The 19,357-nt window shown below is 37.1% G+C and overlaps 1 protein-coding gene across 1 annotated transcript in view; it reads left to right on the plus strand.

The window, feature by feature from the left end:
- The first annotated feature begins 1,013 nt into the window (after positions 1-1,013).
- The window catches only part of LOC120625076, a 40,101-nt gene continuing 21,757 nt past the window's right edge, over positions 1,014-19,357 (plus strand). Inside the window, exons 1-4 of the mRNA XM_039891991.1 lie at positions 1,014-1,125; positions 6,932-7,064; positions 8,043-8,470; positions 8,585-10,735. Coding sequence (XP_039747925.1) covers positions 1,014-1,125; positions 6,932-7,064; positions 8,043-8,470; positions 8,585-10,735 — 2,824 coding nt within the window. The remainder of the gene's footprint in view (positions 1,126-6,931; positions 7,065-8,042; positions 8,471-8,584; positions 10,736-19,357) is intronic.

The raw sequence follows: 19,357 nt of genomic DNA on the forward strand, positions 1-19,357 counted from the left end.
AGAAAAATGAAGCAGGTTATACAATTAAACCAAACTCATTTCTAATCGGTCTCTAAGTTCCATCGTACCAGAAAGGTCAATCGCATGGTGGTACGTCTTTGTCGATAGGATGGTATTTGGCCACGGCCCACGCCACGATAACAAACCTACTCTTTTTGGAAAAGCCATGATCGATGTATTTAATTGAAAATCACCCCTAAGGGTTTGAAATAGAGGATTAAACTATTTTGTACAAAATTCGTTAAATACTTATATTTTTATTCGTCAGATGAAATGGAAAAAAAAAGTTGTTCGTACAGGATTTGGAAAAACTCCATCCCCGAAAGAGCGTACTAATATCAATTGATAGTCAAATTCTTACATAGTACGGCACTTCCCTTAAAAGCCTAGCAAACGATAAAAAAGCGCTGGCGGGCGATGTGACACGGGGATCCCAGCGCCCGAAAGTTTGTACGGGAAACTTATTCCAGACAAATTCGCGGGGAAACAAGAGATGACTGATGATAAATGGACAGTTTCAATGTACCGGTAGATATGGAAATAGAAAATACTCCAAAAACTTAAGATGCACAAAAAAACAAATTTTATTGAGCGTGGTTACCTTATAAAATACCTACCCGTTGTTCCGGTTAACCAACATAAGATTCACATGCCAAGGAAGCTCTGGTCATCGTTCAACGGACCGCGACGTACGGTCACACCCAGCAAAGATTTACGCCATATTATTTGCAAAACCAAAACCGAATGGACGTGTTTCCTTATCCTTGAAAAATAAAATTAAGTCTAACAAACGAGCGCGCGCCGGCGAGAAAGTTTGACGTTTAACTTTCTTGCACTATCTGTGAAAAAAATTCCTGTAACATTTTATTTTGTTCAAAACTTTCGCAATGGTTTGTCAATGTAATACCTAATTTATTTGTCTATTTTTTTGTAATTGAAGTTTTAGTCTCATTTGAATTAAACTGCAATTAAGTATGGCGTAAAAGTGTTAGTCACTAACTTAATAAGTAGGTATGGCCAGACTTTGCGTTAGAATGTTTTACATACTGGTTTTGTGCCCGGTTCTGCTTGCTTCGGCTGTTTTGACTCTCACCATAGATTCGCAACTTGGAACATCAGTGGAAGGTAAGAATATTTTTCTCTATTCCTTTACAGCTTTATTTTACTTTAGAACAGAAATCTGTTGTCGCCACGTCTCATCTTCCCGCGCGTGCCGTAGGAGGTTGGAGGAGGCTAAGGGAATATACTACTAACCTGGTGATTATGAGCAAACCCCCGCGTGCCGCGAGGCCTTTAGTCCAGCAGTGGATTGTTAAGCTTACTGGCAGTCGACCTGCGCCAACTGTTGGTCGCAAACTTTATGCTTCATAAAAGCCTCAGAGCCACTCAATAGGCGATGGAAGGAGCTATATGTTTTGAGTGTCTCTACCGAGATACATAGAAAGAATCAGAGTAACCGACATCGCTGAACGAGTTGTAAATATGAAATGAAAATAGCGGGGCACTTGGATGACCTCTCACTTGGAGCACATTAATGATGATGAATGATGTACCTAAATCAAAATGTTAAATCGCTTTAATCCGTAGCGAGGAAACCTAGTCGCTATAACAGATCTAATAAACTTGAACCTATACCGCCGTTTAGTTTTAGGTAGGCGTTACTGACGTCACAGTCCGTCATGGGTTTCATCCTGACCTTTATTTATAGAATAATTGACTGTCTAAACTGATGCTAAACGGAAAACCATCGCCTATAAACATAGAAACACTTGCAAGCACGTCCTGCAACATGCCGCTCTGTTTATCTCAAGCGCAGGTGTTAAGCCCTACGCCACGCCCTTAAGACCGGAAAAAAACATTGCAATAATTTGGGTGATGCGTGGAGAAATAAACGTTTCACCAACTCTTGGACGATAATTAAAGAGGTAAAGCGCCTTAAAGTTGCGACATCGATTCGGCGGTGCGTAACGTTTAGGGAACTCGTAAACTGACACTTTCCGGAAGATAGCATATATATTTTTTTAAATAACTTTTAATACATACCTACTTTTTATGAAAAATATGATAATACAAACACAAAATACAACACCTTGTGGCAAGAACCATAGACCAGTTAGGTTATATGATTTGCCTAGTGAAAATCTAATGGTGAATGGTAAATGTATGCCTAGGAGTCTTCTTTGATTAGGCGTTACTTACGTAGGCATTATCTGGTTCGTCGTTAGTGAAAACGGGCATCAGACTCATGCATAAGTTATGATGCACGATAGCCTACGATGGTGCCCCTAAGGCATAGCAGTAAACTCAAACTCGTTAATGTTTTGTACGCATCTTACTGAAACACTTAGTGGTTTGGCGGCTCATCTTTGTCGGTAGGGTAGTAACTAGCCACGGCCAAAGTTTCTAACCAGACTAGACCAAGGACAATTCAATTACAAACTCCCCAAACTATGCCTTTTGGTAATCGAACCTCTATTACCACTGCACTCACCACTACACTAGCGAGGTCGTCAATATGTTGCTGGTTCGCCCTTCCTTCAGTAGCAATTTACGCACTATTTGTAGAGTATGGTCTTTAAATGTCATCTCAAATTCAAAATTTCCTTATTCATGTAGGCCTATCACAGGCACTTATGAAGCGTTCATACATACATGTTTACATAATTGTAAGGGTCTTATTCGTATGATAGAGGATAGAGTTTAACTCAGTGAGCTTAACATATTAAATCAATTGTTTAACTCAGTAGGTAAGCATACAAATTAGTAACTTATCATATAACATATATCATATATCATATATCATCACAATGAATGGTTTAACTTATTAAAAACTCCTAAACACATAGTAATACCCTTCCGTGGTTGGATAAATATATGCAAACATTTGTAATACGACCTTCATATAAGCATTCTTTCTGCAATACATATTACATTAAACTAATTAAAATAACTATATTATATTATACTACTAGACCAAGAGTTGCAGCGGTTATAGCCCAGTGGGTAGGACTTCGACTTTACTGTCGGGGGGCCGAGTTCGAATCCTCATCCTCTACCTTTTATTAAGTTATGTGCGTTTTAGTTAAAATATCACTTGCTTCAACTGTGAAGAAAAACATCGCGAGGAGCTCTGCATGCCTGAGAGTTCTCCATAATGTTCTCAAAGGTGTGTGGAGTCGACCAATACGCACTGGACCAGTGTGTACGGCCTTAACTTCTCACTGTGCGAAAAGACCCGTGCCCCGTAGCGGGCCGGTAATGGGTTGATATGATGATGACTAGTAGACTAGTGGTTAATATGTATAACTAAGTATCACGAGGTCTGATGTTCGATTCCCGGGTCGGGGCAACAATTGTTAGGTATTAATCAGTTATCAGTAGTGGTAGTGGCGAAAGTATTGCGGCCATGGTTATTTCTGCCGCTAAGCAGCATTGTTGCGATGCTGTGTTCCATTCTGAATGTCATGGTAGGCGCTGTGGTTAAAGGCACAAAAGGCTTAACACCTGCGTCTAAGTTTGATGGACACAGGGTGGCATTTGCACGACGGCGTCCTCGCGTGCTCTGCCGTTACCGTTATCTGTTAGTTATATGCTTAAAAAAGCTCGTAGCGGGCTAACCTATCAGGGTATAGAAGTATCAAACCACTACTTCTAATCAGTTACTACTCGGTAACGTACCGGCACGCTTAACAGCTGGACGGCAAGCATTTTATGCTACTAGCCTGGCCGTGCTTAATTTCCGAATTTCTCCTGCCGAGATCGAACTCTGTAGCTCCCACTTAAAAACAAACAGTGCTGATAGCTTTTAGTGGCATGTTGTTAGTTATAGTATATCTGCAACTGAAATTACTTTAGAAAAAAGACGCGATTTAAGATCAAATGTTGTTATATAAAATAATACATAATTTAGTTGACTCCCCACTTCTTCTAAGTAATATCGATTTTGCATGTCGTAGGTTAAATGCAAGGCGTAAACCTCCCTTTGCGTGGGCTAGATGGAAGACAAGGTATTCGGCAAATAACTTTATATCTCGTGCGTGCAATGCTTTTAACAACAAATATTGTGAGACGGACATTTTTCATGTCAAAATTGGCACGTTTAGAAAATTTATTTTGACAAAATAAGTACTATAGCTTTAAAGTTTTTGTTTTTCATTTTTGTTTTACTTACATTATTATTATTTTTTCTTTTTTTTGTATAATAATTGCTTGCTAGGTACTTACTCCTAAGCAATTGTGGTTAATGTTATCGTGTTATATGTATAACCAAGTTGTGGAAACTTTATTGGTCTATGTGATACAAAAATACGGCATTACTTTTATGTATAATTATACTGTTTGTTTCCCTTGAAAAGCTAATAAATAAATAAATAAATAAATAATGTTCAACAACACAGCACCGAACTTGATGAATTTTCGCACATACTTACATAGCGTAGGTACGTAATGCGGATGAACATAGGAAACTTTTTATCCCGGAAAAATAGCCGGGTTAACGCTCTGGGAGAGTTGGAAAAAAACTTTTGTTACGTATGCACCACATACATAGCTTACTTAATGCGAATAAACATGGGATACTTTTTCGGAACCGGGCTTATGTACCGGGAGCCTATGTTACCTATGCACGGAAGTCGATATCCACGAAATGCATACAGGATAGCTTAAATCCTGAAAACGTATATAGGATAACTTTTATACCGGTTTCCGCAGGATAAAAATACAACAGAAATAACGTGCAAAAAGTCGCAGGCAACACAATTTATTATTATTCTGTTATGGGTTTGAACAAGGATCGGAACACAACTTTGGACAAGAACACAGAATCGGCTGAAATTATAAAATTGAAATGTGATCTTCGTGTCATGTAACTTTTGAAACTTTTCAATATTAGGTATAATGATAATTATATTTTTATTGAACTAAAGTTATCTTCATCATGTCAACCAATGGACATCCACTGCTGGATACATGTCTTTTGTAGGGAATTCCAAATACAACAGGTTTGTCCAGCAGCTTAGCAAGATTTATATGAACTGTCCACCTAATTGGGGTTCCCAACGCTGAACTTACTGGTGCTAATGCTAAAGTAGTAAATAATTAAAATACTAAGCAATTATGTTGGCATTCGTAGTATATTTGATGTCTTCTATTGTTTAATTAATTTCTTACTGGTACTAATGCTAAAAGTTGTGTTAAATACCTAAAATAAGTAATTAAGTTGGTATCCGTAGTATATTTGGTGTCGTCTATTGTTCAATTCATTGTAAATGCGTAAAATCGTTTTATTTTTATCACAAAAAATAAACCTTAACTTCCGGTACGGCTTATCGTACATAAGCACACAGTTTAATGTTTAAATTTAATATATCTTTTGGGGTTAGCTTGTATATTTAAAAGTACGGATGGAATATGCAATAGTAGTAGAGTTTTTTGTGACAGAGCTCGCCCGGGAAAGTACTGCCGCCGTGTTTATTTCTGTCGCAAAGGCATTTCTGTCGCCAAGCAGTAATTCTGTGTTCCAGTTTTAAAGGCGTGGTTGCCGGTGTAATTTCAGGCACACGGGGCTTAACACCTACGCCTCAGATTGATGAGCAAAGGCCTGCACTTTGGTGGTCGTGTCGCTCCCAAAGCGTGCGAAGTGTTATTTGAAGGCCGAGTGGCACAGTGGGCAGCGACCCTGCTTTCGGAGTCCAAGGTCGTGGGTTCGATTCCCACAACTGGAAAATGTTTGTGTGATGAACATGAATGTTTTTCAGTATCTGGGTGTTTATCTGTATATTGTAAGTATTTATGTGTATTATATTCATAAAAAAATATTCATCAGCTATCTTAGTACCCATAACACAAGCTACGCTTACTTTGGGGCTAGATGGCGATGTGTTTATTGTCGTAGTATATTTATTTATTCTGTTTACATGCGATTGGTTTCCACTTACCATGTGGGCCATCTGCTTAATCTGTCTGTTATAATATATAAAAAAAACCGTCACCGATATATCCCAAGCTGAAGTAGGTGTGCAAGTCATATATGCGACGAGCTTGCGATATATTTTTGAAAAGTTTTTGCTTCTTTATACGTTCGGTGTACCTGTACGGGTAAATAGAAATTCCTCTTGCGCCCACTGGTGAGTGAAGCCGGTGGATGCTTGTATTGTGACCCCAAACCTGTTACAACAAATAGAGGGCCGCGTGCCAATTGATTTGGACTCTCTCAATGACCCGTGCAAAATATTTTGCATACAAAAAAAAACAGGTAGCTATTCACCCACTTTTACTTCAAATCCGGTAGACATAACGTCTTACGATTTACATCCTCGGCATTTCGACACTACACCGTAATTTTATATCGGTACATTTAACATTTTACATAAATAATTAGGTGGGTATAACTGTGAAAGGAACGAGAAGTGCAGTACGTTCACTTGATGTTTAGTGTTGATGTAATTTGTTAAGAAAAATGAGATCATCGTCATCGTCTCAACCGTTGAATGATCACTGCTGGCATGCTAACCACGTTTTTGTGCTATTCATTTCATTAATTGTTCGTTCATCAGCCCTTGTAAACGACCACATCAAGACTGCCGGTTTTTTTTTTCACAAAACTGGCGCGGACGAACAGACCAGAAAATTCTAGACCCCCCGTAAATCAGTACCTGAGTACGCCCGTATGATCAAAGTCAAAGAACACAGTTGTAAGCACCTCTCCCTTTTCCCGCGAGGGTTGTACGAGGCGACTTAGGGAACATAACGGAGAACAGGCTGCAGCGTCCTCTGTGCTACTACCATCTATCATCTACTGCAATCGCCAACCTCTCAGCCCAGCGTGGTTGATTACGGGCAAACCCTCCTGAGAGATGACTGTTAAAGGCTACAATGTTTTTGCAATCATGAGCGGGCCTGTATCGTAAATTTAAATAAATTTTGTTTCCAGATTGCTTCGACCGCATCTCTATAGGCGAACAGCTTCCGCGTGACGCCATCTATCGGAATGTGACCGAACTAACTACCATAGAGTGCGAGCAGATTTGCAAACAAGACAAACAGTGCCAGGCGTATGATTACGGGTAGGTTTTCAAAAGAATTGTTTATATATTTTTTTTCTTTGGCAGGCAAAAAAAAAAGACATACATTGCATGTTACAGTCGAAGCGTTATTAGGGGTGTAGCCATGGTGTAGCTGTGCGTACAGCTCACATCCCTAATATGGTACATTGCGTATTACACTTTCTCTGCTTTTCTAAAGTATTGTGTGAAATAAGTAATGTACAATACTCGTTTCATGCGATAATTTTCATCACACTTGCGAGGAAAAAACTGCTTGCTGATTTTCTTCTGTATGAAAGTTTCGCAGGCCGCTCCCTAGATTTGTAGAAACAGGTTATTCACTCGTGATTCGTGGATTAAAATACTACTCCCATTGCTCTACTATCGAATTTAAACTCGAAATTTTATAATATTAATAATAATCAATCGCAAAGCAAAAATATAAACAAAATATTGGAAAATGGCTCAACTTTTTATTTTCGCGCGCCAAGGTAGACATACAGCCAGCATCGTTCGCTGCATACCGCCGAAATTAAAAACATAATAAAACTATTTTTTTTTATTCAAAAATATCTCATTATGAATTTTAAAACGTTAATTTATCATAATTAAGAAGGCTTAGAATATATTTTCATTTAAGAAAATGCGTACCATTTTTAGCTACATAAAAACTTTTTTTAATTGCAATTGGTCTTATCCAACCTAGTGTCTCGGAGAGCACACAATACCATCCAAAAACCACATGACGTATTTAGCAACGTAACAACAACAAAATAATTTATTTATCTTTCAATTATGGCGGTCAGTGCTTGACGATAGAAGTAGAATTGAGCTGAACGGAATCAAACGACTCGCATCACTTATGGGCCCTATGGTATAACCTAGGGCATAACGATTTTTCCTGAGGTGACGGTTTCTATCAATTAATTACTCTCACTCCAATTCGGGTTAAGGAAAATCACTTCAAAATATTTATCATTACATAATTTTGTTTTTCAGGGTTGGTGCAAAAGGTAACGCTACCTGTGACCTAAGCAACGTTGACGAAAAGAAAATAAAGGAGACGAACCTCTTCCTACGGAATCCTGACTATGACGTCTATGTCCGTCGGTTCCAATGCGAACAGTCCCCCCCATCGCCAATAGACCAGCAAAATAGCTCAGAAAATGAAAACCAGCATCGCCCAGTCTTTCGCCCAGTTGAAGATGATCCTAAAAGACCTTTATACGACGATTTAAACCCATATGAAACGAGCAGACCTTCATATATTTCTAATAGACCTAACAGGCCTAGTTATGGTGGAGACGAAAGACCTGATGAATATAACCCAGGAAAACCTGACAACGATAGACCACCAAGCTATGGGGCACATAAACCTCAAGAAATACCTTATAGACCGGATGATAGACCTCCAAGTTATGGATTGCATAAACCTCAAGTAATACCTTATAGACCTGATGATAGACCGCCAAGTTATGGGGCACACAGACCTCAGGAGATACCTTATAGACCTGACGATAGACCTCCGAGTTATGGAGCACATAAGCCTCAAGAGATACCTTACAGACCTGATGATAGACCGCCAAGTTATGGGGCACACAGACCTCAAGAAATACCTTATAGACCTGATGAAAGACCTCCAAGTTATGGAGCACATAAACCTCAGGAGATACCTTATAGACCTGACGATAGACCTCCGAGTTATGGAGCACATAAGCCTCAAGAGATACCTTACAGACCTGATGATAGACCTCCGAGCTACGGAGAACATAAACCTCAAGATATTCCTTATAAACCACCAAGGCCTTACATGAATACTTCAAGACCTTCTGATTCTTATGATCAACTTTATTTTCAAGATCTATATGGTAAACCGAGACCAGAGTTTTGGAGGCCTGATCCATATCATCCACCTTTACCAGGTGATGAAATCCAGGATATTTATGGACCTAAACCGGTTAGGCCACTACGACCTGAATACGTTCCAGAAAGACCCCAATATCAGTATATTATCAGACCTAATAAGAGACCTTATAAGCCCGTATTAGAAGATCAAGGATACAATCAAGTTAAGCCTCTTTATCCAAATAGACCTGAGTATGGTTCAGGAATTAATGACCCAGATAGGCCGTACAGACCATCTAGGCCTTATGATAAACCAAGTTATACGTATACTGGGCAGTACGCTAGTAATTACGGCACATCACAAGACAATTCTATCAAAGTAGAAATATATGATCCGCCGCGTCCATATAGACCAAGTACTAGTCAAAGGCCATACCATGAAAGTCCTGAGAATGGAGAAATCTACGGACAAGGATACGGATATAATAGTTATTCGAACCAACAGTCGTTTTCTCAGAGTGCCGCCCAATATGGATCTAGTTCTTGGAGTCAAAACAATCAAGGTTACAAACCCCAAAAACCCAGCTACGGTACAGTTAGTTATGAAGATAATGAAAATGATGATGCTGGTTATGGACCTAAACCACCAAAACCTAAGCCTTCACTGTCATCAGGGTCGTATGGAAATCAACATGATCAAAGTGGGTACGGAGAAAGTTCTAGCAATCAAGGTTATGGAGGTCAAACTACGTCTAATAATGGCTATGGTGGTGAAACCAGTTTAAATAATCAAGGATACGGTCATAATAGCTACGGAGGACAGGCTAGTTCAAATAATCAAGGATATGGCCAAAGTAGTTATGGCGGCCAACCCAGTTCTAATAGTGGTTACGGAGGTCAGACTAGCTCAGTTAATGGCTATGGTGGCCAGTCTAGTTCAACTGATAGCTATGCAAGTCAGATTAGTTCTACAAATAGCTATGGAGGTCAATCTAGTTCTAATAATGGTTATGAAAGTCAATCTAGTTCTAATAATGGCTATGGCGGTCAATCTGATTCGAACAATGGCTATGGAGGTGAGTCTAGTTTAAGTAATGGTTATGGAAGTGAGTCTAGTTCAAAAAATGAAGTACATGGTCAAAATAGCTATAGCAGTCAAAGTTCCCACGGAGGAATGATTAACCAACATGAATCACAAAGTAATCAATATGGGACTTCACAAAGTGGTTATGACAATCAAGGTTCTAGTTCCCCTAGTGGTTATGGAAACAAAATAAGTAGTAGTCCGTTTAGTAACCAGTATGGTAACCAACAAAGTAACTTTTACTCTGATGATGAAAGTGGTTACAGAAACAAAGCTTCAAACTCTAACGTTAATAAACAAACTAGTCAATACGGACCTAACTCTGAAAAAGGTTATAATAATCAAATACAACATAACTATGGTGACAGATATGCTTATAACCAAAACGATTATTATGGTAGCCATCTGGGATACGGTATACATCATTTATACGGAATTAAACCAGGAAGTTATGGAAAAGATCCCAACCAGCAATACAGACCAATAATAACAAAAAAGGGTCCGTATGGGGAAAACAAACTTAGTGTTTATAGAAGTGAAGATATTAGACCAAATAAAAGTGATTTAAATCCCCCAGGTTACCGTAATGATGTTAAGGATTCCAAAGATCAGAAGAGAAACAAACCGGACCATGTGTCGAGTAGATTAGATGTAAAACCAGTGTATGAACCGGAACCAGGGAAATTAAATGGAGAAAGGGTGACATCACGACCAGTCGCCGTTGGTGGTAGTAGAAATCCGAAACCTGGTGAAACCTATGAACGTAAGTGGCTTTATTAATTCGTAACAAATTCGATTGTTAAAGAAGAAAAGAGTCTCAGTCAATAAAATTTCCCATCCAAAGCCCAATTAAGTCGATTAATTAGTATTCGTTTCCATTATAAAGAATTCACTAACTTAAAAATAAAACTGTGGTAGCGATAGATAAATCATTGTGACTATCGAGTCTGGTTACCTATCACATATGATTTTTCTCACTTATGTGTTCCTTTCCCAAAGTCCACAGCTCTTATCCGACCTCATTGATCGGGTCAGACTTCGAATATTTTTTTCAGTTCACTGAAAAAGTTGTAAATGATCATCTCGGAGATCCACCAAAATGGAAAATACTTCGCGTGTATAATTAAATTAAACAGCCGTGGATGCAGGATGCACACTATAATTTTATCCAAAATTTACCTAAGTATGAATGCTAAGATTTTATTGGTGTATTATATTTATTTAGGTGCTTACTTTTTAAGAAAACTTAAATACGTCTTAAGTAAGTGTTATGTTTTTTTTCCACTGATGGTAAGTGAGCAGTATAAGATGGTAGTGGGCTAACCTGTTAGGGGTATGCCAGCTATAAGTCATACTTTTAATTGATTTCTACGCGACAGCGTACCGGAATGCTAAATCTCTTAGCGGCACGTCTATTTTCGGGATAGTGCATTGGTTACCACCAGACAAAGCATCTTCAAAGCCTAAATGCACACTTTTATCCCTTACACCACATCTTCAGATTGTTTTTAACCAAAAAGTAGCCGAGTGATTTTTTAGAACGAAGTATATTTCTTTCCATCCAGCAACTTAGTTGTGAAAAAGCAATAAATAAATTCATACTTTTGAATTTCCTTATATATACTTTTTTTCTCGCTTTAGGTTAATTTCTTTATGGCAATATGCCCGTGGACGCGTGTTTATGTGAGAGTCCAATTAAAAGTTTGACTACACACCCTTATAGCCTTTTCTGAGGATATGTAATAGTATAGCCTGGCTTGTTTTCACTTTGGGATTTATCTGAGGGTTCCAGTAAAAAGGAGTATGAGATGTTTCTGGTTCCCATGCCAGAACTTTGACAATCTCATACCCCCGAGCCACCCATTTTATTACACGACTGCCCGAAAAAGGAGTGCAATATTTTCAGAGTTATTTACCGATATAAATTTGAACAGTTTTCTGAGATAGTGCTTACATCAGTTACTGCAACTATAATATACATCTGTTCGTTTAAGCCCACTTAAATTTCTTAGAAAATAAACAAACAAAACTGGAAACTAGGCCAAATCTGTTTTTTCACGTAAAAGCCAACATTCAGGTAAATTTTAAAATATTGTGAATTATTGAATTGGTGATAGCCTAGCCTTTGGCCTCCTTTTCGGAGGAACCGAGTCCGGCACGTATATACAACGTGTATGAAGGGTGCATAAGTAAATTTCATAAAGAATCACCCTGGAAAAATATTAAATCAAACGAAGCATATATTTGTTTTTTCATACAAAGAAATTCAACACATTTTATGTGTTTACTTATGACAACCCTATAGAAGATAAAATACATCGGGAGAAAACCTGCATGCCTGAGTTCTCCATAATATTCTCAAAGGCGTATGTAGACTACCAATCCGCACCTGGCCAGCGTGCCGCGTCCTGAGGAGAGAGGCCTGAGGAGACCCGTGCCCTGTAGTGGGCCAGTAATGGTTAAACAATAATGATGATGCATTAATACACTCTTGTTTATAGACTTTATAAATCAGAAAATTATTGACACCTCGTTATAAAATTAGGTAAGTACTCGAACATCAATAAAGAGTTCACACGATTCTCATTTTATTTAAATTCCGTTAAACACACGTCATGTATCAACAACCTCGGCCTTTGTTTTAGATCATAATAATTGCGTTTGGGCAGACATAATGTCATTTATATTATAATAGAAATCACCTGACCGGTAAGGGCATGACCTTACGAAGTTTTTAGGGTAATAAATTAAGTGGTTGGTTCACTTAATTTTGCAGTGTATCTCGTGACTTTCCACATAATCCACATAAATAAATAATATATTGTATTTAATAAAGCTTCTTTGAATATTATTTCTGTTGTAACGCAATTGGGATTTTATACACAAATTAAAGATCTAAAACTTCCATCTGCTTATCTAATTTATCTTATGAATGTTTTATTTTATAAATTGTCAGCATTTTAAAAATTTACAGCCAAATGCCAATGAATTAAGAAGGTCTAAAAGATATTATCATCTAATATGCGTACTATTTTTAGGCGCATAAAAATTCGTTGTTGGTATTTGAAAAATATTACCTAGTTATGTTAAAAATGGTCCATCTTCATACATATAACTTGCAGTGAGGTAGAAACTTAACTTAATCAAGACATCATAAATAAAACACAAGTTCGGTAACGTTAAACAAAAGACCCTGGACTAATATCATGGTTTATTACATTGTATATTGATAAGGTCCACTTTACGAGCAAGTGTGATGAAATAATAATTATAATCTATGTAGTTTTTAATCTAGAACAATGTGTCCGGTAAATCGCTTAGATTGAAATTTTAAGTATGATTTTCCTAGTTATTTAATAAAATTTTGGGATAAAATAATTAATATAATATTCAGATATTTTTTCGTCCGCGTTTATTACTGTTTTTTTATAAATCCCGTGGGAACCGTTTGATTTCCTGGGATAAAAAGTCATCCTTTCAGTTTCTATGCAAAGAAGTAAGGACAAACAAAGATGATTATTTCTTTATTTATCACATTTATAATATTAGTAAGGATTACTGAGTATCAAGTTTGCTGAAATTCTATCTTATACGTACTAATTTTCCTCCTTGTTTAAAAACACCTCCTTGATGATAAACTCTACTCTTAAGTCCAGAAATTACAAAAATAAATTACAAATTGCAATATTGCATACTAAAATCTAATCCGGTCAAATCAAGAGCTGAAGTAAACATTCACTATAGTATTTCACTATTAGTAACACGAGGAAGGTTAATTAAAGAATCCTTTTTGTTTGCCAGGGAAGCACAAAATATCCCATTATTATAAACAGATCCGGTGGATTCAAAGGTTTTTGTTTAATAATAATGGCGTATAATGTGAGGTCTTAGCAATTTAGCCCGAGCCTACAGCTTGCAATTTATTTTACGAGATATGTTTGGGACAGGGCATAAGCTGAAGCGGTAATAGGTTACTATATTTTTAAACGAATTACAAAAAGGAAGGTCTGTGTATGTTTTTATATTTGATCACTAATTTTTCCGATATGTATGTTTTTATATTTGCTCACTAATTTCATCATTACTTAAGTGCCAATTTAAAAAAAAAATTATAGTTTGAAATGTTCAGTATACTCATGAAGTATTCGCAATGTCACCAAGTCAGGGTCTGATGAGAGGATCCTTAGGAAATTGAGGGAAATACTCACATATTATAATCATGTATAGTGTTTTCTTGAACTCTCTCGAATGCAATTAAAATGTTTGTGTTGTTTCATAATCATATCAACCCATGACCATCTTATTACAGGGTACGGGTCTCTTATTGATGAGAATAGTTAGTCCACCACGCTGGCCCAGTGCATATGGGTGTTTGATTATGAAATTTCAATATCCGGTTTTGTATTTGGTGAGTGATGGCAGTCTAAAACAACGAATAGTCATGACAGTTGGTATCGTTAATAGGGCAGTCTATTAACGCTCCACTGCTGGGCACACATCTTTTGTCTAATACAAGATATGTTTTCAAAGCATAATCCCATCACGATGCTCTAATGCGGATCGGTTGGCTTTAACTAATATTATCACATGAGTGTTGTTTAGATTTTAATGGGCATAAGAATTCTTCTCTTATAAGAGAAAAGAATAATACTTATAGCGTTTAGGACAACTTCGTGAGGAACCAATGAGACTAGTTGACCTATAATATAAATATAAATAATATTTATAATATTAATAGTGGTACATATTCGGTGTATACGCCGCTACTTTTAACAATGTTAGATTACTTTTTTCAAGTGTTGTTTTGAATTCTTGAGCAATAAGACTGCCCTTGTAACAATATCCATTAGAACTCTAAGCTTACAACTTGGACTAACCACTTAAGATAAAAATCTGATATCGGGGGAATCTTTTTGTGTACGAAACTTATTGTTAACGTTATATCATATAGTACCTGTTTGACCGTATGTCCTTCACTATTGTCTATTATTCTAAGTACGATTTATGAGTTTCGAAGATTATTATTTTTTTGTATTGTGCTTCTCTAATAGCTTAATTTGTATAGGTTTCCTGTTGCATACGAGAAATAAACTGTCTTCTTTTTTCCCAATAGCATTTTCCTTGAATAAAATAATAACTGCATATCAGCAGCGATTTATGAAAATAAGTTCTAATGATAAAAAAATAAATTAAAAGACGTTTTCTACTATAATAAAAATTACAATATTTCAAATCAAATGCACTTTATTGTACACCAAACAAAAAGCAATTAAAAAAAAACATTTGAAAGAATGAAAAGGTACAATAGGCGGATTTATCGCTTAAAAGGAAATATTTCTAAAAATTCAAAATAAAAAATTCATTTATTTCAAGTAGGCACTTTTGAAACGTCAAATATGTCTGTTTGTAGTGACTCTACCACCGCGCACCGGTTCGAAAGGCAAATTTCACCGAGAAGAGCCGGCAAGAAACTCCACAGATTGCTCTTTTTTAACATCATTATACTGTTTACGATCTTTAGAATTTTCTATCTTGTGAGAGTGAGAGCGGAGCCAGCTTCCAAGCAGCCTTTAGTCTAGGGGTTAGACTTCCGCCTCACTTTCGGGGACCCTAACTTCAATCCCCCACGCACCTCTAACTTTTCAAAATGATGCGTTTTCGAAACAATATAATATCAAATGCTTTAAAATGTTAAAGGAAAACATCGCGAGAAAACCTGCATGCTTGCGAGTTTTCTGTAATAGGTATTCTTAAAACCGTGTGTATTCCGACCAATGCAGGCGGACTTAGCCATCGTGGTGACTGCGACTTAAACCCTTCTCATTTATAGGAGACGCGTGCCCTGTCATCATCAGTGTTAAGAGCCCACTATAGAGCACGGGTATCCTCCCACAATGAGTAGGGTTTAGGCCGTAGTTCACCACGCTGGCCCAGTGCGGATAAGATGGTTTCACACCTTTGAGAACATTATGGAGAACTCTCAGGCATGCAGGTTTCCTCGCAATATTTTCATTAAATGCACATACTATATCTTATCTAATACATACTAATATATAAAGATGAAGAGTTCGTTTGTTTGTTTGTCCGATTAGAAAAACTCTTCAGAGTCGGATAGCCCATTTATCTAGGAAGGATAATATATAATCACGCTAAGACCGATAGGAGCATAGCAATGAAGAATGTTTCAAAATCGAGGTTTTTTTTTTCTTTTGACAAATTTGTTCCTCTTTAAAAGTTGCAAAAAAAGCGATAGCATACATCTATCTTTTAAGGTTTACTTATGTCTTATATGCGGACGGAGTCGCAAGGGACCGCTAGTAACTTATAAATGATAGATGTGCGTGCTAGGATTCGAAGTCGGCCCCTCGAAAGTGAAGTCGAAGTCCTAACAAATAGGCTATCATCGCGTGCCCTATAGTGGGCCAGTAATAAGCCTAATGATGATAATAAAGACCTACAGGCTGATTGGATTGACATGACTCATTAATTACACCCCCTGTTTTGCATGTCAGGTTAAATAGGTCACAGACTAAAAATAGGTAGGAAGAAGAATGTTTCCGGTAATACCATTGTTGCGAATGACCAAGGTTAGTCTAAAACAATAGCTGGTTTTTATATTTCAACTACATGACTTCATTGGTCAAAAAACTTTGATTTAAGTTATACTCTGGGGTATTTCAGTGGTGATAAAGTATTTGTTCAATTGGGTATGCAAATTAGGACTTTATAATCATCATCATGTTTTTGAATCATCATTATAAGGTACCTTTTATAGAATTAAAAGATTAAGCTAATATCCACCGTACCACCACTGTGGGATAGCGGGTTTTGAAGATATTAGTTATAATAACCACGGCTGATTGATTGGCATTATGGCAGTCAAATCGGTTCAGTAGTTTTTGCGTCAAAGTGTGACAAACATCCATCCATTCATCTATACAAACTTTCGTTTTTATAATATTAGTAGGATTTGTGCTCTCTTTTGGCACTGCTTTATGGTTACAGTCTATGCCAGTATGTCGGTATGATTAACATAAGCCGATACGAATATTTAAAGCTGAAGAGTTTGGTTGATTATTTACTTAAACGCGATTATTTCAGGAACTACTGGTCCGATTTGAAAAACTGTTAAACTGGTGGATAGCCCATTTATTATATACATTTTAGGTTATAGGCTGATTGCTATGTCATCATTGAAGAATGTTTCAAAATTAAGGTTTTTCTTTGTGATAATTTTTATCTTCTTTTTAACCATTTATAAATGGTTAAAGATTCTATAAAATGAATTACAAGGTTGGTTCCCCTTTAAAAGTTCTGAAAAATGTCTTCTTTTTAGGTTGACTTATACGTAGACTAACTCGCGAGGGACCGCTCGTAAATAATAAATGAATACATACATACATAAACAATCTTTACATTTACAAAATTATAAGAACATTGGTTACAAGTAGGTACTAGAAAAAATAGACTATACTTAGTTGCCAAAATCTGGTGTGTTTTTTTCCGAATTAATTAAACATTATTTTCGACTCTTTACTTACTTACTTAATATTTAGAGTATTGAGTTATATGTTTTGGCTTTTGATTTATGATTTGAATTTTGAGTTTTACCCTTTTTTTACACTATTAAATCGTCATTAATACTAAACGCTTCCTTCGTATAACAACAATAGTTATCTTCTTCGTGTTTAAAGTCAAGGCATTCTGTGGTCAAGGCTAAATATATTACATGACATAATACAATAAAAGCATTACGATCATCGCAATTGTTGTGATTAGTAAATCACCATCATCTGCATCATCATACTTTTTAATGCTGAAATAACTCTTCAGCTCAGGCCTTGCATGATATAGATCTCAAATTCAAAATTCATTTATTTCATGTAGGCCATAATAGTAAGTTGATTGTTTATAACAACTTTTTCTTTATAAAGACTAATGTGTTATATTATTGATGGCGCAGCGTTATGCCCTATGGTTTTAAGTCTGAGGTCTCGGGTTCGATTCCCGACAGGGCTAATTTGGGAATTTATTATTTCCGAATTTTTCTCTGGTCTGGTCAGGTCAGGGGGGTTTCGGCCGGTGCTAGTTACCACCCTACTGAAAAAGATGTGTCGCTAAGCAATTTAGCGTTCCGGTATGATGTCGCGTAGAAACCGCTTAGGGGTTAAATATAACTGCCTAACAGGTTAGCCCGCTACCTTCTTAGACTGCATCATCACTTACCAGGTGAGATTCGCTAACTTATTGTGTAATAAACGGAAAACAAATGATTGCGTAGCTACCGTAAGTACCTATATCTAGTTTAGAGAGGAATTTTGACTTTGGAACCTTTTTTATAGTAATAGTTAATGGACGAAGCAGATGATGATTATTTTTTTTTTTATTATTGGTCCACTTAAGAGTGAAACAATTAACGACAACTAGGTCGTTCACCACATCTTAAACCACACAGAGTTTATGTGACAATTTTATGTGAAAATATTGTGATGGTTAGTGGAAAACCTATGGACAGCAATAATCACGACGTCGAATGCAGGGAACGATTGCTGTCATCCTGGCCTGGTAGTCCCTTATCTGGGAGGACTTTCCACCTCTCGGAGTCCCCCTTGTACCCTCCGTTGGACTTTGGAGGGATGCTCAAACCTTTTTTATGTTATTTTCTGTTAACGGGTAGTAAATTTCCTGACGAGTCCCCAAACTTATGGGATCTATAGATGGAGATGGAGATATTGGGTTTCACGGGATCCCTATATCCTACCCACTAAAATGCCTTGATTTTCTTAATGACAGAGTAGATTGATCTAGTCAAACTGTTTGTTCTAGTTCCCCCCTTACCTTTTTATCATCGAACCGCGAGGCACCGTAAGGATCTTCATCCTTACGTGGTTGATATAACGATGTACGCGTACGAAGCGCTTTGCATCTTCGTTTCTGATTTGCAACGCAAGGATCTGGCTGCCCTTCCAGCTTCCATTTTCCCCAGTACCTACAATATGAGTACCTTCAAATCAAAGGTGAATAAGCATACTCTAAGCAAGCGCGCTCCACCTTAGGCTGCATCATCACTTACCATCAGGTGTGATTGCAGTCAAGCGCTGGTCTATAAACATAAAAAAAAATTGGAAGCAGCCAGCCTCGCTCTCATCTTCCGCAAGATGGAAAAATGATTTTAAATGTTTATTACTTTGGTGTTGGAAAAGAGCAACTACTGAGTTTATTGCCGCCTCTTCTCTGTAGAATCTGCTTTCCGAACCGGTGGTAGAGTCACTACAAACAGACATTCTTGACGTTTCAAAAGTACTTATAAAGTAGGCCTACAAAAAATAAATGAATTTAGATTTTTTTTTAACTTTGAGTTGCCACCCTTAGCGAGTGATGCAAA

This window comes from Pararge aegeria, chromosome 7, assembly GCF_905163445.1.
Source record: "Pararge aegeria chromosome 7, ilParAegt1.1, whole genome shotgun sequence".
Classification (NCBI taxonomy): domain Eukaryota; kingdom Metazoa; phylum Arthropoda; class Insecta; order Lepidoptera; family Nymphalidae; genus Pararge; species Pararge aegeria.